The 26,007-nt window shown below is 34.0% G+C and overlaps 1 protein-coding gene across 1 annotated transcript; it reads right to left on the bottom strand.

The window, feature by feature from the left end:
* Nucleotides 1-6: 6 nt before the first annotated feature.
* Nucleotides 7-25,605, bottom strand: CLGN (calmegin). Its single transcript, XM_026698073.2, has 15 exons — nucleotides 25,507-25,605; nucleotides 19,776-19,931; nucleotides 18,487-18,560; nucleotides 14,166-14,224; nucleotides 11,742-11,883; nucleotides 11,133-11,214; nucleotides 9,132-9,324; nucleotides 7,578-7,767; nucleotides 6,986-7,099; nucleotides 5,761-5,917; nucleotides 5,202-5,417; nucleotides 3,272-3,391; nucleotides 2,949-3,075; nucleotides 1,690-1,772; nucleotides 7-317 (listed from the first exon to the last, which is right to left on the bottom strand). Exons 2-15 carry the CDS (start codon nucleotides 19,920-19,922, stop codon nucleotides 237-239), a joined length of 1,785 nt encoding a protein of 594 aa, XP_026553858.1. The 5' UTR covers nucleotides 19,923-19,931; nucleotides 25,507-25,605; the 3' UTR covers nucleotides 7-236.
* Between the last annotated feature and the right edge of the window lie 402 nt (nucleotides 25,606-26,007).

The following is a 26,007-nucleotide window of genomic DNA, read 5'->3' as shown; positions in this document are numbered from 1 at the left end:
TTTAAAAAAAAATCTTCTGTGAAGTAAAGAACCCAATAACTCAACAAGTAGGAATGTTTCTTCAAAAAGAAAAATGAAAAACCTGACAAGATGAAGAGGGTCTGGAAAATAGGATTTAAAATCAAAACTGAGTTCAGTCTTTGTTTAAGAGTTAATAATCTCCATGCCTGTGCCAGTGTTAAAACAGTATGACTGGATTCTGTAACTAGAAACAAATAATACTAGATGGAAGTGTGTTAGTCTTTTCGAACTCTCCGTTTACGTACTGATTTTGCAGGTCCATCGACAGACCCAGTGCTTTCATCTGCTTCTCTCATCTGGGGGAGGGGAGGAAAATATGCATGAGAGTTGTCAATATAAGTTATTGTTCACTATTATCCATCTAGGTTGCAACTAAATATTGTTTACTTTTGAAAATATTTATTTTTAATATTAATGTTTTTATTTCCTAAGAGCATTAAGAAAATCAATAATTACTTTGTATTTACGAATGTGGCTTGCTTATAATTCTTTTTTAGCATTGTAACTTGTACTACTTATAGAAAGAAGGGGGAAACTGGAGTGTAGAACACTTACTGAATCTAACATAATTAAGTCAATAACTCTTTCCATGTTGACTTAAAGTATCTGCTTTCTAGTGTATTTAGTTCCTAATATACAATCTAAATTCACTGGAACTCTAGTATCTCAGGAAACAATTATGTCAGTTAGAAAGTTATGGAATGGAATGTCAAATAAAGGATTTGATCCTTTTTCCCATGCTAAATTGACTTTATGAGAAACCCAACTTTAAAAATTTGGGAAAAGATGGTGATATGGAAAAAATGGATGGAAACAGGTAAATGAACCAATTGATAGATGATAATGATTTTTTAACATACACTGTATTACAAGTAATATATATCAGATGTAACCCAATGGCAATATTTACATATTTACAGTTACTTACAGTTATAATATTTGTTAATAACATTGCTAGCATTTCCATGTGAGATATTAGAACAAGTGGTTAAATCCTTCAGCATCCCCTCCCCTCTCTCTCTCACACACACATCAATAAATCAAATTGCTATGTATATGCTAAGCAATGAGTGGAATAAAAAATTAGATTTATGCAATTATATATTGGGAGAATGTCTTAACTTCTACAGCAACAATGACAACAGTGTCTCTAATTATGACTTATACAACAAAAATATTTAGAACTTACTGGACTCCATTATGTTTGAACTAAAAAAAGACTGTCTAAGACAGTGTAAGATAATAAAATAATGCTTCTTTACTCTGTTTTTATACAATGTCCTATACTTAGCAAGTTTTTGGAGAATGAATGGACTATATGACTATATGTCAAAAGCTAAATTTTAGCTAATTTTGTAAATTTTGACAACATAAATGGATTCTCTGTGTCCGTAAATTACTATGGATGAAAAACTGATGTTGCAATATATGAAAAATAAATGTATGGTTCCATTCACTCAACGCATGGAAGAACTGACTGTGCTTACTACTTATGAGCAGATTGCCTACAGGCCTAAATTTCATATGGACAACTATAATGAAACATGAAAGTCTGGGGTGTTTTTCTAGATTTAGCATATTTCTGCTTTCATCTTATTCTATTTATACCTTAAAGAGAATTTACAGAACTAAAACTTTTTACATTTCTGTAATTCTAGAAAGCCTCACCTCATCCTCTTCTGAGTGAGATTTATCCTCCTCCTCTTGACTTCTTTCAGCAGTATCATTTTCTTCTTCATCATCTTCACCACCTTCATATTCCAAGAGACAGTGAATAATTATTAAACGTAGTACAGTAAGGAAAAAAAAGATAGCAAGGACACATAGATTGTCTCATGAATGATTCCAGAATGAGTTCTCAGGCCAGTTTGATACAGTGATTAAACCACTAGGCTAGAAACCAAGAAACGTGAGTTCTAGTTCCTCCTTAGACACAAAACCATCCAATGCCTTAGGTCAGTTACTCTTTATAAGCCCCAGAAAAGAGGCAATGGCAAACTACTTCCAAAATCTTGCCAAGAAAACTGCAAGGACTTGTACGGGCAGTTTCCACAGTCAACTCTGAGTCAAGGGCACGCATAAAAAAAAGATGAGTCTTTTAATGTATATCATAATAAAGTCTGTCAGTCAACTAGCAAATCACATTATTCGATCAGACACTCACATTAAACAAATTTTGTAACTAGTCTTAATCAACCTTTTTTCATTTTGTATTTGGGTTATAATGAAACCTGGAAGTAAACTGAAATGGGTATTTATAAGATGAATAGGGCAAACTGAGTGCATTTTCACCCCTCCTTTTATAATGCTGATGACATTATGATGGCTGTGGATAGGAGCAGTCCTTCCCTCTCTCTCTTGTTATGCTTCCTCCTGCCAAGGAACACTTAAGAGATTTGTTTTACTTTTTTCTCCTGTTTTTTTTACTTTCACCTAGTAAAAGCATAGTTTGATCCATATTTAGAGTAGCTCCACATTATTTCATATACAGGGCAGAACAACTATTCCAGATGGAATGCATGGAGTAGTTCATATACAGAACATTTGAATACCTTCAAACCACCACATTTGAAATGAAGTAGTGCCTTCCAGCTATAAAGGGATTATGGATTTTATTGGGGAACTCTGGATGTGTATAAATAACAATAGCACTTAGACTTATATACCACTTTGCAGTGCTTTACAGCCCCCTCTAAGCAATTTACAGAGCCAGCATATTGCCACCAACAATCTCTCATTTTACCAACCTCAGAAAGATGGAAGGCTGAACTTTCCAAATAAAAGGGTAATATAGAGTATATATAAGTACAGAGTATTTAACAATGGTTTGCCAGCTTGGAATACATTTCAAGTGGTCAGCAACTAATGTAAACTATGATTTTGCTGGTTTATCACAGTTTCAAATAAATATTGTCAAAATCTCTTACCTCCCTCATCAATATTTTCATTTGTTTTTTTAATTTCATCCTTTTCTGATATCTCTTGTTCTAGTTCTCCTTTTGTAATTGGCTTAGCTAAATCAGTTTTTTTGTAGTCTATATCGTCATCCATTTTCTAAAATAGAAGGATTAAAATTATGTCTGATTTTCAGACTTAATGTTTTCAAAACATTACAAAACAATTGAATGTCTCATGCTTGCCAATTTCCTTTCCTTCTTTCTCCCACTATAATGTATTTCTAAACATATTTTGAGCCAAGAACAGATGAAGCAAATTATTGATTTTTATAATACAAAATAAGATAGCATACCTTGGATGGCCAGCAGAACAATATGCCCATTCCTATTGGTAGTGCCAGTGTTAAGATATAAATAATCCAAAGCCATGGGCGTTCTTCTGCAGCAGTTACCAACTGGCTAAACATACCAGGCTGAAAAACCAAAGGGTGTGCACTTATTTTAGAGATCAAGCTTCACGGAATTTTCTTTAATATGTTATTCAAAAATGTTGATCAAGCCTTGCGCTATATCAATTATAAGTGTTAATATGAAAGAAACCTCTGAACATAAAGAAGCCACTATCTTAATTATGCTATATCTCAAATCAATAACAAAAATTGGTAGATCACATATCTTGGGTAGGGAAACTTGGCTCTTCTATCACTTATGGACTTCAACTCCCAGAATTTCTGAGTGAGCCATAAAAGGTTCCCCATCCCTGGCCTACTGGTTTTTCAGTTGTGGAGGAAATCAATTTTTGACTTGAATGGGACTGTTTAATATACAAACGTATGAAATTTCTCCCAAAGTCATCCATTGGCATGAAGTCAGTTATATATTTAAAAACACACACACACACACACACTCTCTCTCTCTCTCTCTCTCTCTCTCTCTCACATGTGGCAGCTATATCTAAAGAGCTTTTGCACAGTAATAGCTTATGCATCAATTGCAGCCATTCCTTGATTGAGAAGTCATGCTCACAATTATTCATGTTATAGTTCCCTCCAAGTCCTATATACAGTATTTGTGAATGCCATCTGAGGGGACTTAGGAAATGGGAATTTTCAATCACTGCTCAAATGCTTTGGAGCTCTATCCCTACAAAGATCTACCTCTTCACTCATGGGTCTTTAAGCATAGCATCAAAGAAATAGAGTACATAAATAAGAGATAGGAGGGCAAGGGAAACAAAGCCTTTCACCACATTGAAATCTAAGCTTTTAGTATTAGAAACCTATTCAAGAAATGTTTGTCCTGAAATTATTTAACTACGATATCAGGGTTTCTTTTTCCTTCAAAAGTATACAACACTCAATCTCTGAAGTTAGTTGATCAACTAGGTCTGTACTGATTAAATGGCATGGTGTAACTGGATTGTTCAAATGAGTCTTATTATATTCAAGTGATGATTATTGATATTGTGAGTATATGTATAAATCAAACTAGACAAAAGATATGGCCATGGGAACAAGAAGTTGCCCAAGTCTCAGTAAATTTGTTTACTAGGTTAAAGAAATCTAATGGCATTTTAAGTGCCTTAATTTTATAAAAGTAAACAAAGCATAAAAGCAAGGTTGTAAGGCTAATATAATGAAACTCAAACTCAATATTTCTAAATATTTCTCATCCATGGGCAATCAGAGTGATTAATTAGGAAACCATTATTAGTAAATGCATATAAAACATTGAGTATAATCAATATAATAAATAACATACACATATAAAGAATGGTTGCTGGAATTGGGTATGTCTAATTTGATGAAAAGAAGGACTAGAGGTGATATGATAGCAGTGTTTCAATATCCCTGGGGCTGCCACAAAGAAGAGTAAGTCAAGCTATTCTCCAAAGCATCTGAGGGCAGAACCAGAAGCAGTGAAAACTAATCAAGGAGAGAAGCAACCTAGAACTAAGGAGAAATTCCCTGACAGAACAATTAATCAGTGGAGCAACTTGACTCCAGAAGTTGTAAATGCTCCAACACTGAATTTTTTAAAGAAGGGATTCTATAACCATTTGTCTGAAATGCTACAGGGTTTCCTGCCTGAGCAGAGGATTGGACTAGAACCCTTCCACGGTCCCTTCCAACTCTTGTTATTCTATTCTGTTCTGTCCTATTCGATCATAATAAACATCATGTTACAAATTAAATATCATTGGAATTTTGAAATGTTATGCATTTCAGGGTGCTTTTTTGGCAGAATTGTATTAATTGAGACAAAAATATAATAAATTCTTACTTCGTTGGCACTTGCAATCAATTTTTTAAAGCCCCAGCCATCTGCTGCCCATCGATCAGCAACTTCCTTGTCTGAACAGATTATGAAGTTATCAAAGTAAATATTTGATGTCATAGACCAGAGTTCTAAACCCATAGCATCAACAGTAGTCATCTGAAAAGGATGAGCGTCTTCAAAATAATCAGGATTAGGAATTTTCTGAGGACTCCATATACCCTGTAAGAGAAAAATAATAGAATGCATATGAAAGAAGATAAACATTTAATAACCTAATATGACAGAAGGTTGGCAACTGTTCAGAATATGAGGCTTCCCATTATTTTAGAGCAAATACTACAGATACAGATAAAACAAAGTATTTTTACATAATCCAGCCTCTGGTTCCTATTCATGGATTCAGTCTCTAGTATTTTATGGATCGGAAAAGAGGGCTTAGTACATCAATTTAAATAATATCAACCTGTCCCCATATTAGTAATGAAGCAATTAAAGCAGTCCATCATAATCCCCAACAAATTATATAGTAATCAACACAATATATAACAATTATTGCTTTTACCTGATAGTTAGGATTTTCTATCATTGGTGGCCTCCATTTTCCTTTATAGTTTGGATTGTTCATCATGGGGCGTACCCATACCCCACAACCAGGTGCAGCTTCACATTTTGGATTAGGAATCTGTGGAGCTTCCCACACCCCATCCATTTCTTCATCCCTGTAAAAAAGATAAATATATCCATCAAAAAAAATTTTAAGGATGGAACTATAAATAAAACATGCCTTCTTCCCATTTGTTTAAATAGCTAAAGACAAAACTCAAAAGATAAAAAAGGTAAAGATGAAGGTTTCCCCTGTCTAGTTGTGTTCAACTCTAATTTGGGTGGTGCTCATCTCCATTTCTTAGCCTAGGGAGCCAGCATTATCCAAATATATTTCTGTGGTCATGTGGCCAGCATGACTGTATGTCAAGGGGCATGGAAAACTGTTACCTTCCCACCAAAGTGATGCCTATTTATCTACTTGCATTTGCATGCTTTTGAACTGCTAGATGGGCAATTCAAAATATAATGATACATAAAATATGTCAGTTTCCTTTGGGTTGACATCTTGCAATCAGACTCTTGCATCCTGCTAGTGGTTTTAATGCTTTCACTTACTCATTACAGCAATATATTGAAAGAGAGAATGCAGATGTTTTTCACATATCTCTTTAAAAATTTTACTTCAGAAAAATGTACAGTGCAATTATTAAATGTTTCAATTACATGTGATCAATGAATCAACAAATCAAATTTCTAATTACCATATACTCACATTATCAGTTTTAAGAAAGCTTGAAATCCCCATTTTTAATCCAAAATTTTCTAAGTTGATTTTAGAATCCTGCTTGATATTTTAAGTGGAATTATGGTTGACACTGAATTTTGGAGAAATATGCTAGCTTTCTATAATACTGCTTTACGCCCATAAAATTAGGTAAAGAACATTTCAAGTAAATAAACAAACTCTTAACATTATCTAATGCACAATGCTGAGAACTAATGCTGTTTATTTGATGTATTAATTTTCACAGCTTAAAAGATTCAATTTTCAGTTTCTGAACTAAACTTACTAATCATTTTTTATATAAATACAATATGAAGCAACAAAAGCCAGCCAATAAAGCAAAAGATAAACACAATTTAAAAAGCTTACAGAGTCATAAATAAAAGAGTGTCTTCAATATAATTCATTACAGGAATCAGAGTGTAGTAATAATTTCCAGAATGACAGACACACTTACCAATCTTCTGGTTTTTCTGCATTTGGATCTGGAATGTATTCAGGTTCATTATCAAGCCATCCTTCAGGTTTAACTGCATCAGGATCTTCTATTTTTGGAGGCTCATCTTCATTCCTTAAAATTACAAACCAATTTTATCCAAAATACATAGAAGAGCAGCAAGATATATTACTATTATGAATACATTTATTCTTCCAGAAAAAAGGTATGTATATGAAACATATTTTTGATATTTGCATAATATTTATATGTTTTAAGATCTTTTATTATAGAAGTGAATCAAAATAATACTGCTACACAAATATTACAACTGCAAATCTGCATGTGGACGAACACTTCAAAGATTATCAGTCTTATTGAAGAATGTTAATCTAGGCTTGCTTTCTTTTGCTAAAAAGTACTAAGTGGTTGGCTGACCAACAATTATGATAACTAGAGAATAGTATTTGTGAGTATAACTGCTGATGACTATGGTGTTTATAATATTGCGGTAGGTAGGTAGGAAGGAGGGCTAAAAATCTACTTATATGTAAATGAGAGACAGTAGAAAAGGATCAAAAAGGGGGAAGAAGGAGTTATATATTCTCTTTACCAGTCATCTGGCTTTACAGCATCAGGATCACGTATTTTAGCTCTCTCATCCCAGTCTTCAGGCTTCTTATCATTAGGATCTTCTATCTCTTTTGGTGGATTTACAGGTGGAATCATGTCTTCTAGGAGATTTCCCTTGCTGACAACTGCTTGGTCAATTAATACTTCAAAAGTATTATCAGGTTTCAGCACTAAAATGTAATAAGTTAATATATTAAATAAAGGAGAAATTATAAACATATTTTTCATAATTCGTAAATATTTACTAGAAATTGTTTCAGTTTATGGTTTTCAATGTTTGTACCATATAATCAACCTGAAAATTATGCAAGTTCTGAATATTGATTTTTTTTTAATTGAGCATATTGCCTGAATATTTATTTAGACAGATTCATTGTAATAAGAATATATTTCCAAATGAATTTGCTTAAAACAAATTTAATCTGAAATTTCTGCTTTAATTATATGTGATTATACAAAAGTATTATTAAAATATATTTCATATTTGTATTAAATAATAAATTTTCATTTCAAAACTGCCATCTTTGTTGTTTTCAAACATATTGCTTCCAATTTTATTATACTTTAAAAGCACAACACCAAACCCCATGCAGTACATTTTATCCCTATTTTTTCAGAAGTTATAACATATTATGTCAATGCACCTTATTCTATATGAAAAATTCTTAGGAATCCATTTTATTTAAAAAAAGCAAACAAATTCATATACTTAATAGATATAATCCTCAAAACTTCTCACTTCCTATTAAATTGTCATCTTGTATAATAAAATGTAAAGACCCATATATGGTCAATTATCTGAAAATAAAATGATTTATGGTTAATATCCAAATGCACTTGGGATAAGCTTCAGTTTAAAAAGTAATAATTATTCTATGCAGAAACATCAATTAATTTGAGGGGAAAAATACCAACTTGAAGCATAATTGAGAATTAAAGGAATTGTAATCCGAGAAATCTGTAGGGCATCAGATTGAATAAATCAATGGTTTAGATTTTAATCCATATAAAAGCCCTAATCTACAAAACAAATTTAAGTAGAAATTGTAGGCTTCTGGCACTCTGAACTGGAACAACCTTTTATTTGCAAAATTCCAATACCTGTGAGTTCTGTTGAGGGAACATGAGCCCCACTGCTTTCATTAGTAACTATAAGAAAACATATCTTCAAGTATAAGAATTCCTCTAATTCTCATTATAAAACTGAGGTAAGGAAGTATCTAAAAGTTCCCAATTTTCAGTTGCTTTCCTTTATACATACCTGCTTCTATATAGCATTAAGTGTAAAAAACAGGTTTTCTCTAAAGTTTTTGTCCTATTCTTCAAACATTTATAGGATAGCAATATTAAACTGTTGCCACAGAAACTGGATTTCCCAGAATGACCAAAAGAAAATTAATATTTTTTTTAAATGCAGAACATATTCATGTGTTTTAAATATAGTCTTGTAAGTATAGTAAGTTATAAATATACATTATAACACAAGTATTTAAATTATATCTTATTTTTCTAAATTTAAAAATGCAAAAAATACCAAGGGTATATAGATGGGTCTTCCTGTCAGTATAAATTTTTTTCAGATCTACATCAGGTCGCTTGGCGTGCTTTTCCTCATAATCTCCAGTCTTAGGATGTTTATGTCTGAAGATAAAGTGTAGTTTATAGTCTTCTCCACATTTATCTGGCCCAAACATAATTGTATATGATGTTTTATCATAGAAATATTCCTGTAGGATAAAAATGAACACAATATTTTGTTTGTAAGAAAAATATTCTGCAACAAAAAACACTGGCACTAATTAGAGCTTGATAGCTCCTTATTTTAAATGATATTTAAAAGAATATTTTTAGAAATTAGTAGCATTTATTTAGTTGTGATTCATAACAACAAAATAGAAAAAACTATAATTGATAATCCATGTTCAGGATGAGACCTAAAAAGATAATTATTTGACCTTCTGTGCTTGCAGTTACACAGGAATTTTCTCCTGATAACCTTCCTCTTCTATTAACAGGATTCTTGGAAGAAGAAAAAATGTGGCTGAAAAACAGCCAAATGTATATAGCAGCAAGCAGAAAATAATAATTTGATCTGGTTCTAGAGCTTTAAAACTAACCTTCCAATGAAGGCTTCCAAGGCTCATTGTGTGAGCATAACAACTCACTCAAAAATGAATAAAACAAGATCAAGGTTCTAGTGGGAGAAGACTCTGGTAAAACTAAAACTGAGTCTGAAAATGGATTGGGGCAGAGAACATAGGCTACCAAAAATTAGATTCCCCCAGTGCCTCCATTCAAAAGGGGAAGTTGACCAACATCTTGGAATGGTGGTGAATGCTTCATTCTAAGTCCCCTTCTTCCCAGTTCCATGACCCAGAGGAGAACAAATAGAACTCATTTTGTGCTTCCTAATGCAGCAGTTCCCAACCTTCCCGACTTTATAAATCGACGAGGGAGGAGAGGGGTTGGTTTCACGCAAATGGCAGGCAAGCGCACATGCTTGCCCACTGCGTGCAAGTGGAGCTACACACGTGTGCTCGCCCATCATTTTCATAGTCCAATTCTGAACGGGCCGCAACCAGGGCTTGGGGACCACTGTTCTAATGCACATATACATTCAAGGATGCAATACAAGTACTGTACCTAAACATAGAGAAGCCATGGGTTACATTACCCAGAAAAAAACACATGCCTCTCCTTTACGTCCACTTCTGATAAAATACTGGAAAGAATTTCAGAAGCCACGCTTAACATGCTTTCCTTTTCTTGTTATAATTATATAACATATCAATAATATATGGCAATTAATTTAAATATTTATATATTAATGGATTAAAATTAGAGTTCCTGTATTTTCAAATCCTAACTCAAATTCTGGAATAAATTAACTAAAAATAAGTTTTTGTTAACAGATTATTTGAACCTATCTTTGAAGATCACTAATCTTCAGCCAATGAAAATATTTCACCTTAATTATCCTTGTAGAACTATTACAATAATGAAATTGGGATAGGCAAGAACAACTACCTACACTTAACTTCTTGAGACACAGGCGGGATATGTTAGATTACTATTTTTCATTTTATTGTGATTTTTTAATATACCAGATGAAAAGGCTCTGAATCTTTTTACATACAATTTCAAACCTGCTGATTGGTATCATTTTATCTTTTCAGATTGAATTTAGTTTAATTTTCTGTATTTGTATTCCAGTTTTATTTTTCTTTACAAACTACTAAGATTTTGACTGAAGAATGAGAAAAAAAATAGCCATAAGCAACAAACTTTCCAATTAATGAAATAAATAAATAAATAAATAAATAAATAAATATATATATATATCAGGCTAGTGTATGCTGGTTTACTAAAAAAAAAAAAAAACTGAAGTATGTAAATTATCTATCATAGGAAGTGGTGCGTATTTGTATGTGAACCTCAGTAATAAAAATGGATTATAAGTACTGAAAGTTTGGAACGTCTCCTTCCAAATACTGCAACATGACTGATCAAATAATCTTTTGCAGTTATTACGTACCAGATCCAAATCGTCACTTTTGGATAGAAGTTTAACATATGCACCACCACAATCAATGCCATCCTGAAAGTTCACTTCATATCTGCATAACAGAAACACATTAATACTCTTTTGCAGATAAATATTAATTAAGTTTCTTTAGCTACCAGTTCCCAGTTACTTTAGGCACTGTGTCATGCAGTTTTTAGCATCAGTTAGTACCTGTTTTTCTCCCTGTGATTGACCTAAAACATTTTTAATTTCTTTTGAACATTTAAAGTTACATATTAATCTTGTATTCTTTTTATACCAAAAATAATTATAGTACATTTTGAAAATCAAATGCTAGAAGTAGAAGGGCATTATTATTATTTTTATTATTAATATTATTATGTTTCATTGCACATTAGATGTTTAAACTGGATTTGGCAATTTTATCCACCTATAGAATCCTTCTCACGGATCTGAGATAGGCAGATGTTGTTTGGAAGGCAGGTATTGTTGCAGGATATATTATTATTATGGTTGGTTGCATAATCAAGTCAGATAATTAGACTGGATTTGGCATATTTATCCACCTATCGAGTGTTGTGATTATTATCATTATTTCACATGTAAACATATACTTACTGAACAATTAGTGGTGTGCTATCAAAAATAAATGGCTTTGTTAACATCGTTGATATTGCATGATGTTTTGCTACTGATTTTAGTACCAATCCTCTGTCACCAGGCACCATGTTTTCTTTTAATGGTTCTATTTCCCATCTTCCTAAGTGAGATAATACACAAGAGAAAAGCAAAATAGTAAAATTTTACAAATACAACTATGAGAAGAAATCTGTCTGTCATCTATCATAAAAATAAAAAATAAACTGCAATGAATACAAATACAAAAATGTGCCATCAACCCACCAACTAGACAAAGAGCACCTTTCTTCTCTGAAAAATGGAAGAGATAAGTCATCAAAGCCTTCCAGAATCCAAAACAGTATAAGTTGATTACAGATCTGCCCATGATTAGGGCCAAAATTCCATGTCTCTTATATTCAAATTAAGTTACATTTGTTCCAAGATAAAAGCCAGATCTTGTGAGCCAAGTCTATTGTCATGGCAGCCATAAACCTAGGGCTATTTCAGACATCCAACCAAGGGGAGGAAAGATTAAGACTCCCAATACTGCCACCTTAGCAATCAGACTGAGCGGCCTTGGCAGAAATGCCACAATGCACTAGGGGCAACAGTATACAAACAGTCAACCCAACTAGTCTTTCTAGTCCCAATTTACAAATAAGGACGTGCATTCAGTAATGCCTCTTGATGCCAACATAATCTCATGTATGACAAAAAGAATATCTCAGAATTTCCTGATCTTCATTTGAAATCTGGATGGGCACATTTATGACAAAGATCCTTTGTCCTCTTCCTCCATCCAGGTTTGAAAGTATAGGCCAGATCAGCCCTCTCATCCATAATCAAATCAAGGATGAGTAAGGTTTTACTACAGACAGACCCAGTATTAAATAGCAATTCTTGGATTCTAAATTACCTAGAACCCCGTTCCCCAGTACGAAGAATGAGAACTGGAAAGGAGGAAAACATACAAAGATGTCAAACCAACTTACCCTAAATGCAGCCCATTCACTCTGTTCTAAAATATTTAACTTAGCTCATCACAACCAAGCACCATTTTCTACTTCTGGAGAAGCAATGTTAGACTTAAGGTGACTGCAGAGCAAAGCCAATAGCTGCAGTAGAAAAAGGAGTTAGAGAAAGGATTGGTTCCTCAGAATTCTTCTTCAGGGCAAGAATGGGCTGGGATTATCCACAACAAGTACAGAGGCTGTCCATGAGGAAACTGTAAGACAGCAATCTTCAATGGGTTTTACTGCTCTAGGAGTTGGGGGGGAAATCTAATCTAAGTCACAGATCAGCATCTTTAAAAAAAACCCACTGAGTTCACATACTTCCTCTCTTAACCACCTTAGGAAATTGCTTATTAATGGCTTTTTCAAAGTTAAGAAACTTTAAAAAAGGCAGGTTTCATTACAACCAGGTGAATTTCCTTCTATCCTTGATGAAAAAAGTTTCATGCTCATTTAAGGAGTTTAAAAAGAAAAAAATGAATTAACATAAAAAGAATGGATTAGAATGTTGATTTTGGAAAGTTATAAATAGATTAATGGGACAGATAGATTAAAGACTGCAACAATCCTATGGGTTGTTCGACTTTTTACAAAAATATATGAAAATTTTGAAACTAACTATAAAAAATCCACCCATGGGAAAGTGTTGATTCAAAAAAAAAAAACCACCATGATAAGAGGGAACATTGAAGATGGACTAGAGGAAATCAGACAGGGCTAAAGATTACAATTAAAAGAAAGGCAACCTATTAATACAATGCAGCAATATTATTTGACTGTGGAAGAATTCAAGGATATTTGGAGAAAATGCACTAAGAAATTACTCGTTTGCTACTACAAAAATAGATTTAAAAGAGGCTACAGAAGAGGTGCAGATTTTATTGGACAAAATGCAGACCGGGGCTGATTTCAATAGGGATTTGAAAAGAGATTTTAAAATGCCAGACTACAAGAATGATACAGAAAAAGATGTCACACCCAATTTGCAAAAGAAATTGCGCAATATCTTACAATAATTAAAGGGAACATACAGTACATAGGAATAATAATAATAAATTAGAAGAGTAACTTGGATAGCTTTCTTATTTTGGAATTACAAAAGAGGCATGCTAAACCACAGTGAAGGAATTTCTGAGTGGAGACATAATGCATTATCAGAAGGAACTGTTTTTGCTTTTAATCTTAAGCTATCTTCTTGTGAGCCCAAAAGTATACTATTATGATAAAATGATTGAGAAAACCTAGGAGAAGTACTACAAGTACAACCTGCCATAGTGCAATTTGTATGGAATTTTAATTAACAATATAAGAAAGAATATACATGAGAAGTACTAGAAGTTGAAACAAAATATCCAATTTAACTTGCACAAAGCAATAATTCATCAATAATACTAAGTTTATGTCTTACCATCATACTTTGCAATGTTTTCATCTGTGTCCTCCTTTTTGGTCTGAGATAAAATCCAACTGTTTAAAATAACAACAACACAACCATATCATACAAATTCCTGGAGGTTCAGACTGTCACTTGCCACTCATTTGAAGTTTGGTCTGACTATATATGGGAAAATTTGAAATGACCTAATTCTGAGGGGCTAGGAAAGTTTATATCAATTTAGATTATAACATTGAGGGCAGGGAGAGTAAATGTTTCTCCTTAACACAAAAGGTAACCTGTAAAAAGTAAAAACTATTAATGAGAATTAAATTGAAATTGTACTCTGATCACACAATAACTAGTTTTCAGAGATGATTAAAATTATTTCAACATATAAAACAATAAAACTGCAATATGTATTAAGGATAAAATAATAAAAAATAGAAATTATCCACAAGCAACCATTCCAACTAGCTACAGTAGAGGGAGATATAGGTTACAGGTTTCACTTTCCTAGATTGGCAAAAGACCAAGTGCTTTTTAATTCCTTCTGTTCCTGAACTACTTCTATTCAAACTGCAATTATAAAAAAAATAGAAATCTTAAGAGCTAGTCAGTGACTTATTTCTTTTCATTTTTCCAAATTTCAATTTGTTCAGCATTGGGTATCTTATACTGTAAAACATGACGTGACTGATTTTTAAATGTCCCCAAATCTAATTTTCAGATAGAATTATAAATAATCAACATAAAATCATAGGATCATTCAGAGATGTAGATCCTGGCATAGCACTAGAATAAAATATACATTCTTCTAAATCACGCGTGTCAAACTCATGTAGTCACAGCAGCGTCACGTGACATATAAGGACTTTCTTCCCCTTCACCAAACCTGGCATGGTCGTTGACAGCCCTGTTCTAAATTATATTCTTCTAGTTTTACAGATGATTTTTAAAATGGAAACTTCTGGGCTCACTCAAAAAGCTAAATTTTAGATTTCTTTGCCTGTTTTTCCTTAAATCAATATTATATTATTTATCAGTGTATATAAACTGTCTTATGGATTCTGAGAATAGTATAGCTCCCATAAATAGGAGCTTTTCTTCTTTTTGGATTCTAATGTTTTTCCTTGAGAGGAAGGAAATACAAAAATATTTCTACAGCTTTCTGACTTTTTTAAAACACAAGGACTTTCCTAATGTATTCTTCTAAATAGCGGTTTTTCATGACGGTTATTATAAATGGTAAAACTACATGTTTAAATTTGAACAAGAATAGCTTTGAAGAAAGTTATGTTTATATAGCTCCAAGTTTCATGTCATAACTCTATAAAAAGGTGTAGATTTAGAGAATGATTGGTGTTATTATTATTCCATTATTATTTGATTCTTAAATAATAGTGGAAGAAAAAATGTTTATTATAACTGAAAGTAGGTAGTTTATATGCAATCCATTTTAAAATGCTTTTTATATATCAGATATCTACAAAGTAAAAAAATGAACCTAATACAAATATTTCAGTGTATATTACCAGTCCGCATAGTTTTATCATAGTTGATAAATGTTATAAATAAAAATAATAATAAACAAACAAAAACAGTTTAAATCAAATGTGATACAATAATCCTTAGGAGCTTATGCTCCTGATACTTGTTCTATTATTGTTAATAATAAATTATTAAATAAATAAATAAATTTCAATTTTTCATAACCCAATTGTAATTTTGTCAGAATTGTTTATCAGTAACTACTTGAGTTCTTGTAAACTTATGCCTGCATCACTAGTGGCAGTATCTAGCTACAATATCTTCAGTTAGCTTCTTTTTTGATTGCCTGTGATTTTTTTTTCTAGAATCAGAGTCCAATCCAGTGAGATTATTTTAAATTGCCCCAAATAGTGAAGCTTCAGCTTATTAGTGGTTAGAGTTAAGCTTATTAGTGATTCCAATGAGCAGTGAACCAACATTGGCTGATTTGCCTTTTTTTTTTTTTTTTGGGGGTTTCCAATGTAATTGCTATTTTCTCCAGCTCCACAATTCAGAGCCCTGGATTTCTCCTTGTTCTGCCTTTCTGGTGGTCCAGCTTTTCCAGCCATATATTCAGCTGGAAAAACCAAAATCCTGATGATACATACCTTTGTCAGTGTCTTTGCACTTTTAATATTTTATCTTGTCATAGCCCCTTTTCTTCATGGCTGCAATAGCTATTCCTAAAAAGACAAAATCTGGCACTACTTTAATTTTTCCACCTATTTGTATTGGGCTGAGAATGAAATATTTATATTTTAATATCAAACAGCAGACTGGCTTTTTCACTCTCTTCTTCCACCTTTAACAAGGCATTCCTTAAGCTTTCTTCACTTTTACTTATTGAAATTGTAACATAATCTTACTGTATCTGCAGGTTGTAGAGATTACTCCTAGCAATTTTAATTCCAATTTCTTCTAACACAGCATTAAATACTATACAAAGTTGATACCATGGGCGTTTTCAGGAGCTTGCTATGTTCATTATTCTGTCCATCCTAGCAGACATTGGTGTTTATTTTTCCAAATCTGAATCATATATTTGTTCTGTATTCTGTTTTACATATTGCTTCTGATCAGTTTATAAATTCTTCAATAGGCAGATGGGTCAATCCAGTACAATATACTGCAGTCTGAAGTCAAAAACTTTGCATAACCAATAAAGCAAAAATGTGTTTTAAAAATATACTTGTAATTTCCATTATCACCAGATATTAACAATCTGATTTCAGGTGCCTTTGCATCTCCTGAATTTAGGTTTGATTGAATTTGGTATCTGATAAACTGATATTTTCTGGATCCTTGACCACTGCTGTTGTCATACATATTTCTGAAATACATGTAGTGCTTGAACTTCATTATCTTATAGGTTTCTAAACAGTTTGGTGGTAACTTCATCAATTCCTACAGCTTTGGGATTAGCAATATTTTCTAGTACCTATTTAACTTTACTTTCTAGAATGTCTGCACTAATTCAACGATCAATTCTTCATATGTATCATTAATTTGGGAATTTTTTATGAGCCTATTGGTTTTTCATATATTCTCAACATTTCTTTACATACTTTTCTCCTTTCCCTTCCTTATGCTTATCTTTGAATGGACGTTTTTCTTAATTTTTAAAATTTTAAAAAAGAAACCTTTTATCCTTCCCGTTTTATTATTATCTTGATTTTTTTTTGCAATTATTTATATTTATCTCCTGTTTCTTCTTGCACTTCTTTGGACAAGTATCCTCTCTATTTTGCTTTTCATCCTTCTGTGTTTATTCTACTAGAAAACTAATGATGTAATGAATGATGTAATTAATTTCAGCTTAGAGATTATCAAATCAAATATATTCTCTCCTTGTGTTGCATAATTAATTATAGGGAATATTGCCAAGATCATCTTTTTTAACAATTTTGTTTCCCTTAAGTGTAATCCCAATTTGAAATAATTAAATACTGTAAAATAAAGAAACATATAAGAAACACTTAGAGAGATCTGTCACAAAGAAAAGGAAGCAGTGCCTACCATGATTGCTAGTTAAGTACTTTAGGGCATTAGAAATGAAACTGACTAGTTATTGTGTTAACTAATATAAGGAAACAGTGATAAAAGTATAAATTATTATCATCATCTTTGGGATAATGCAATGATGAAAAGAGCTGTTCAATTTTATGATAAAAATTTTAGAATACAATGAATGACTACCACTCTTCTCTTTTCTTCTTCCTCAAATGAACAGAGCTCTCCTTCCTCTCTGCCTTAGCAACTCGCATTAAAAATGAAGATGATGGATATGAGAAACTTGTGGAACTAAGAAATAATGGAAAAGGGCAAACACTGGAAGGGAAATGACTGCCATGGAGGCTGGCTAGCATCAGAAAGGGAATGTGTCTGTGCCCCTCAAATCACCCCAAACGTATCTTTGATAAAACTCATTACCAAAGTAATAGATGGCTTTTTTTACAGGTCTGGAGGCTGTCCTTGGGCAATGTTAAAAAAATGACATTTTTAAATTTTAATTTAATTTTAATTTTTTAATATTTTTATATTAACATAGCTTACGACAACTTGTCAGAGATGAGGACAATGTAACGATGCCAAGGGAAAAAAACTGGTGAAAGGGGAAAGAAGCCAAGGGGAAAGATTTAATTGTGCTGTAGGGAATAGGCTTAAGAAGCATCCTACTTTCATTTATCTTCATATTTTTATTTACTAAAAAACTCACTCCAAAACACATGAGCAAGATGTAATTAGTTATAAGCAGCAAACTGTAAACTATCCATCTAAACTGCAAATATTGATGACTTTAGGGCTTTTGTTGAGAAGCACTTACCTGGACAATACTGCATCATCAAAGGTTTCAGTAAAGTACACTTCTCCTATAGGCTGTGGTGTTTTGTATACAACCTACCAAAAATTTATAAAAATTATAACAAGAATGAGAATTAGCACCTACAAATGAATACATTAAAAGTGCTAAAAGAAAATTAAATATCAGTGCATTATCAATCAAGAACTTCATTCCAAGTTGAAAACAAAGCATTTCCTCTCTGGCTTTTTTTCCATCGGGGAGAAATTCATGTAAGATGTTCAACAGTGATAGGTTGTTTTTAGAGAATAGTTTGGTTTTTTATATACGCAGAGTTGGTTGCATTTACCACTATGGACTCAAACAATTACAATCTAAGTTCTACATTTCTAATTTATTTCTAATTGACCTTTATATTCCAGAGCAAATCAAAAGTTTAATGACTAAAGTATCCTAAATTTACGGAGCAAATTAGTTCTTTGATATTTCAGAAGCTAATTTATTATGTATGAGCTTTCACAGGAACTTTAATCATTAAAACTACACAAGGCAAAAGCAGCAGATGTGAAATAGCACTATATCAAGTTTGAATTATTTTGAGATAAAAATATTCAATAGGTACCAAATACATTTACTGCACACCCTTTTTACCAGTTCAGTGAGATTTTACATTCTTCTGAAAAATACAAATACTAATTGATACTGTTTCTCGTTTCATAATAAGTATTGTTAAGTGTAAGTTAAATTTACCAAAATCTAGGAATATGTATCGATGGATGCTTTCCAAATGTGGAATGTGGAAAATATAAGCAGCCACCTACTGTTTCTTAACCAATCATGCTTAATTTAAAAAAACCCACAAGATGGATCTGGCTTTAGATTCAATTTATGAATCTAAATCAGATGTGTAGCTTATTGTAGATAAAACAATAAAATATACATCATATGATTTAGATTCATAAATTGATTCATTGATTTATATACAGCATAATTTTTCATCTCAGGACTCTGTGAAGCTAAAGCATCATTAGTAATAGGTCCACTGGGTTAAAAACAGGATATTATAGGCCTGTCACAAGAGAATGCATATAAAAACAAAAGAATCAAGAAAACCTCCTATTATAAGGCAAAGTTTATGACATTCTATAGCACCAAAATAAATTTAAAAAGAAGTAATGTGTTATGTTTGAATAAACTTCCAGGAATTTATAATATTCTTGTTATTATTTCTAAAAGTCATAATAAACTGAACACTAAAATTTTCAGTCAAGTAGCTATAATTTTAATTTTTAATTTATACATGAAAATGTTACCTCCATAGAAGATCTGCCTGTCTCAGCATTAGTGTCTTCTGAACTTTGGTCAAAATTTTCTACTTCAACTTCTGGATCTTCAGATTCTGCACTTACTGAACTTAATAGTAAGAGACTCAGACATAACAAATCCCACTGACGTTGCATTCTGACCACCTGTAAAATGGAATTATGACAAATGTATTATTTAAAAGTCAGGTGTTTAATGATTAAGATAAACCAAACAAAGCTACAAAGTTTTGGCTTTTATCTTTCTGGACAATTAAATTTACTGGATTAATCTAGATGCTGAAGCTGCAATATGAACCTAGACATAAGGAAAGAAGTATTTCATAATCCAAACTCCAATTGCTTTATTTTCTTATTAGAAAAATTGTAGTTTCTTATATAGCAATAAGATATAACATACATACCGCTTCACAGTGGCTTTACAGCCCTCTCTAGCAGTTTACAGAGTCAGCATATTGCCCCCAACAATCTGGGTCCTCATTTTACTGACCTTGGAAGGATGGAAGGCTGAGTCAACCTTGAGCTAGTCAGGATCAAACTGCCAAACTGCAGACAGCTGGCAATCAGCAGAATAAGCATGCAGTACTGCATCACGGTTCTTAAAAATATACCCATTCTTACTGTATACAACCTCCCCCACAACATTCTTATTCTCCAAATAATTTTAATTGTATCCAAGTATAACTGTCATCCATATATATCACATGCTAGAGTCCCTGCCATTGATCACAGAATATTTGTATGTGAATCTAATTCACTATTACCCTGGCAATGAGATATTTAGATTTGTCTACATATGTATGTATGTATATATGTATGTATGCATACACACACACACACGAGTATATATATTTTATTATGTGGAGGATGAAAACAGACTGGAAAAATAAGGAAACTCTTCCAAGCTCTATGAACTATGATAAATTCAGAAATGGTATAATGGAAAGGGTACTATATACTGAAATTTTGTACAATAAAGATATCAAGATCAAATATACCTCGGAAGATTCTTCCTACTTAAAATACCCTCTACTAGTAAAATATGAAATTAGGTCAACAATGTGGTCATTATCAAATCAGAAGGCTAGAGGAATTGATGTAATATGGCAAGCAATTACAGAAGAATCTGAGAAGATTCTAATCAAACTATGCCAACAAATCTAAAGAATTGCCAACAAACTAGAAGTAGTCAAAGAAATATTGGAGAAAGAGATGTTAAAAAATATGTAAATCATTAAACAATATCCTTAATTTCACATGAAAGAAAACAATATTTAGGATAATTCAATGCAGATTATAGCTGTATATGGGAGATGCCAGATGTTCAATATGACTTTAGATGAGTCCAGAGAACATGATACTTCACTGCTCATGCAACTGGATAATTTAGAAAACCCAAAAGAAGCAGTTCATGCTTCCTTGGTTATACAGGTAGGATAGCACAATTGGGATCTGAATTTCTGTTGTTAAGCAAGGCAGCTCTTAAGGGAGTCATGTCAGATTTTAAGAGCAGTCTGGTCAATCCATCCTCATTTTAATTGTAGAAAGCAAAAATATCCCAAGTGAATACAAGCTAGCTCTACAAAACTAAAAAGGATGAAAAATATAATTTTTTAAAAATAGCATTAGAACTAATTGTATTGTTCAATATATTCAGAAATAAATTCTCTGGTACCGGTACTATTATTTCCAGGTAAATGTGATAGAAAACTGGAAACGATACTAATAATAGGAGGGATGGAATGGAAATAAAATGTACGTAAAAATAAAAACAGACTTAGCCACATACCAAAAACTAACACCCCCCCTCCTTTTTTTGTAACATTTACCAAGTTAAATCAAGTTTAAGGCAATTTCAGATGGTCGGCCTTCCACTGCCCTTGCCTTCTACAATTAAAATGAGGGTGGATTGCCCAGACTGCTCTGATTTCCAAATAGGTAAATATACCAAGAATTAATGGGAGGGAGCATGCTTGTGAATCTACAGTATCTACAGCATTTGTTAGAGACCTACAATTGATGAGCACTTGCTCTTCCTTGCCAACAGCTGGTCACTGAGAACTTAACAGTGGATCTTTGTGGGCCAGCAACAGGTACGTGTCTCAATCAGTGATTGCAGACATACTATATAATGGAGGAAAACACTGTTTATTTGACAGCAATACTTAGTATTTGAAATAAGATTTTTTTCATGAATGAAGGCAAATATATGTGTCCCAGGATAATGATGCAAGACTGAATTTCAATCAAATTTGGCCATGCAGGTACAAAGATAGTCAGGGAAATGATTGAAGCCTGGCTTACGGGCCCCTTGTCAGTTAACAGGAGTGCTGAATTACCACCAGCTTATCAAAACTTAGGAGCTGAGGACTTGGCAGCACAGGAAAACAACAGCCAATTGCCAGCCATCAACACACCAATCAGCCAGTAGGAAGGCACCACGTAAACACGACTCACAAAACAGCTCAAAGCACATCTTTCAGTAGAGAGAAATTCCCTGAAGATGGGCTCCACATGAGTCCGAAAACTCGGAAGAGTAAATCTCTGGTCCTGGTGACCAACTCAAATTTAAACTTGGATGAGACTTTTTTTTTTTGGTAGAACTACTGAGATAATCAGGTTTTTTTTTTAATAATGTAAAATACCAAGTCACAGCACTGGTAGACACTTGAATCAATCTGTATACCTAGGATCTGAATGCTGATCAGAAAACTGATATCTGGAAAATCAAATATTTTTTGCCAGTATATACTGTAAATGTTCAGATTTTTTTCCACCAATTTTTAAAACAATCAGATGTGCACTCTAGAATGGGAAATGGGAAAACAAATCAGAAAGAAGCAAGACTTATAGTACCTTAAATAATTAAATGCAAATTAATTAATTAATTAGGCACATTCAAGCAAAAGTACAAGAAACTAGCAAGAAATGTAACTCAGTAGAAAAAGACAATCTCTAGCCTACCCTCAGCATTAGTTCAGTGGTAAATAAATGATTAACTAGAACAAACAATTTTTAATAACGCTCAATTTTGATGATTTGATGAAAGTAGGTGACTCAGACTAAAATAAAAAATAGAGATAAACCTTCCCTACTTATTGCTGGTTCATATTTTGAGAATCAAGGTAATCCAAGAAGGGGTAAACATTATTTTCTCATCCACTGTAAAAATAGTCCAAAAGTAGATCATTATAGTCTAGACTATAGTACAAACTTTTAGACCAAGGGTCTTCAAACCTGGCAAGTTTAAGACTTGTGGACTTCAACTTCCAGAATTCCTGAGCTAACATGACTGGAGGAGGAATTCTGGGAGTTGAAGTCCACAAGTCTTAAATCTGTCAAGTTTGAAAAGCCCTGTTTTAGAATATCCTGATGTTCCTAGTGCCTTCAATTTTTCATGGAGCCAAATCATTTTAAAATTACTATAATCATAACTAGTGATCTAATTAATTCATTAATCAAAGAAATGCTTTCTTAAGATTATCAACTCCATTCTTTTACTGAATTTTGCTCTGCTAACTGCAAATTTCTAAACCAAATTGGCCCAAAAAGAAATACTTGGATTAGAAGATCACACATCTCCAAACTTCTGTATCTTTTATACTGTAGTTCTATTCATAATCTTTATACTACTTTGCAATTCTGGAAACAGCACATACAGGTAGTCCTCACTTAATGACCCATCACTTAACGACTAGTTCAAATTATGAAAGCCTCAAAAAGAGTTTACTATCTATAAATCACTACCGTCACAAAATGTCAGGTGACCCCCCCCCCCATGAGCATGTCATCACTATCTGCATGCTTGAAAGCATTACAAATGGTTGCCAAGCACCCTGTGATCATGTGATTGCCATTTATAATGTTCCCTGCTGGCCTCCCCAGAAAGTCAATGGGGAAACTGGTCGGATGTTGCAAACTACTGCTGGGGACTGGATGAAAGAGGTTCCTGCTGTTTGTGCCTGCCTGAACCTTAGCAGTTCAAATTCAAGCATGCATGGAGCCCAAAATCCCTCTCTCCACCCTGCCAGGAGCTACACAGAGGCAGGAGCAAAGGACATCTACTTCCATGCCTGCTTGGATCTCAGCAGCTGAAATTCAAGCATGCCCAAAGCCCAAAACCTCTCTCTGCTTCCAGGAAAAGACTCCCAGCTCTGTCTTTGCCTAAACTTCAGCAGCCAAATGCAAGCAAACATGGAGCCCCAAATCCTTCTAAAGGGCCTCTGTTTGTTTAATTATCTGTGGAATCATTTAATGATAGCAACAGGAAGTATACTGAGTGAAATAGTCATGCTTAATGAGTGCTTAATGACTGCTTTGCTCAGAGACCAAGACTCTGATTCCAACGGCGGTCATTAAGCTAGGGCTACCTGTACACCTTGTCTTTGTTTTGTTCAAATCAAAAAGTACATTAATTGGCAAATACACGTTTTCTATGCATGTCTAACAACTTCCTTATTTGACAAGAGTAAAGTAATAAAGCAACTGTTAATCTGCTAGCAGATGATGTGCTTATCTTTTAGGGATACTTGCTTTATATACTAACTTGCCTTATTCTATTATTGAGGTTTTAATTGAACACAACTGCAACTGCTTCTTTGCAAAGAAACACAGACAATATCAAGAAAGTCACATATCTGGAATACTTTGAAATTCGTATTAAACAAAATTGTTTAAAATAATTTGAGCATAGAGTAACAAATTCCCAACTACCTGTACACATTGTTCTGGGTTCAGCAAATAATAAAGACAAAGGGAGACTGGATAGAAATGTTATCTAAAAAAAACCCCAGTAATCATGATCCCATTGACATGGATGGTATACAACTTCTATTTTATTTTTACTAATTCAGTAATACATACACCTCCACGCACCAAAAGAATTTTGTAAACATTGTAAAATACTAATTTCTATGGCAAGAAACTGAAAGTGGGGGGCAGGAATACAGAATAGTTATGAATGGATGTTAGGTTTTTCTGAACCAGACTTACTGCACAATTAAAGAGCAATAGATCCTTACTCTTAACAGGTTTCGGATGTATTTATTTTGCAAGGAGAGAAGCAAGGAGAGCTTGCTTCTCTCCTTTGTTTAGAATCGCAGCGATTCCATGTTTGCTCGATGATGATAAACAAACAAGAAGAAATGAGCCGATTAAGTACAATTAGCCACAACTTCTCCCGCCTAAGCTAGGTAATTATGGAGACCTCTGATCGTCGCGGTTCCAAAGCCGCAGCAGGGCCAGCAACAAACCGCTGCTACCCGGGCTCCTTCCCCTCGGATACGAGAGCTAATTGGTGTTGATCTCCGCATCTGCCCCCAGGGGGGAACGGCTCTCCGCGGAGGCCGCTCGGTCTCCAGGGAAAAGCGCCTGGCGCCGCATCCTTTCGGAGCCACGGGGCGGACTAGGAGAGAGACGGGCTTCGGGCTAACGCCCGCGCTACGTTCAACCTCTCTCCGTCACGCCGGGGAAGCGGAGGCCGAGGAGAACGGATCCAGGTCGTGCCAAGTAACGGCAGAGTAACGGCTGCGCCCGAACGCGGCAAGAGTAGGAGAGGCGGCGGGGGCGACCCCTTCCGCGCGCATAGAGGAGCTTACGGGAGGGCAGCGCCCTCTCGCCGCCTTGCCAGTTGCTGGCTCAGCCAACCTCACCCGCCGACAAAACCCCGAACCGTCCGCGGGACGCCCCTCCCGGAGTTCCTAAGAAACTGCCGCCGTTTTACCTCCCGCGAATCCAGTCGGCGTCTCCCCAGCTGGAACACGGACGCCGGCCACAGAGCATCACCTTAGCTTCTCAGTGCGCATGCGCCACGCGTCCGAACCGGCGGGCGTCAAGGAGCAGGTGCTTCGCCTGGCGGCCTCGGCCAATCACAGCGGGACGCTTAGAGATTTTTAAAGCCAATCACGGCGAAGGGATTCCATTCCCATCAGCAAACTAACCCAACCCCGAATCGGTCCGCTGTTCTTGCAGAACTTAATATGGGCGGCCTGGCCAATCAGGTTGCAATTTTTATTGCTGCTGATGGAAAACCCTAAATTATTTTCGCAGCCGATTGCACCACGGTTGCCGGTTTAGGTCCACTACAGACCGTTGAAAACTCGATTGTCCGATTTCGATTTAGAATGTTTTTAAATGCGGGCTTTTTAAAAAATTTCTCTTATCAAAGGCATACACGTCTTCCTGCAAAAGTGAATGCAATGCAGCGATTAATATGTGAGATTGG

The sequence above is a fragment of the Pseudonaja textilis genome, chromosome 6 (genome assembly GCF_049901715.1).
Source record: "Pseudonaja textilis isolate UNSWEBS1 chromosome 6, rPseTex1.2, whole genome shotgun sequence".
Taxonomy (NCBI): domain Eukaryota; kingdom Metazoa; phylum Chordata; class Lepidosauria; order Squamata; family Elapidae; genus Pseudonaja; species Pseudonaja textilis.
The sequence above is the reverse complement of the archived record's forward strand: the minus strand, read 5'-3'. Positions and strand labels throughout refer to the sequence as shown.

Excerpts from the sequence above, each read along its gene's own strand:
- CLGN (XM_026698073.2), bottom strand. The coding sequence starts at position 19,922 with ATGCAACGTCAGTGGGATTTGTTATGTCTGAGTCTCTTACTATTAAGT. Across the intron at positions 18,561-19,775 it reads CAGGCAGATCTTCTATGGAG|GTTGTATACAAAACACCACA; the intron begins GTAACATTTTCA and ends AATTTTTGGTAG. Across the intron at positions 7,768-9,131 it reads GACCCATCTATATACCCTTG|TGCTGAAACCTGATAATACT; the intron begins GTATTTTTTGCA and ends ATTACATTTTAG.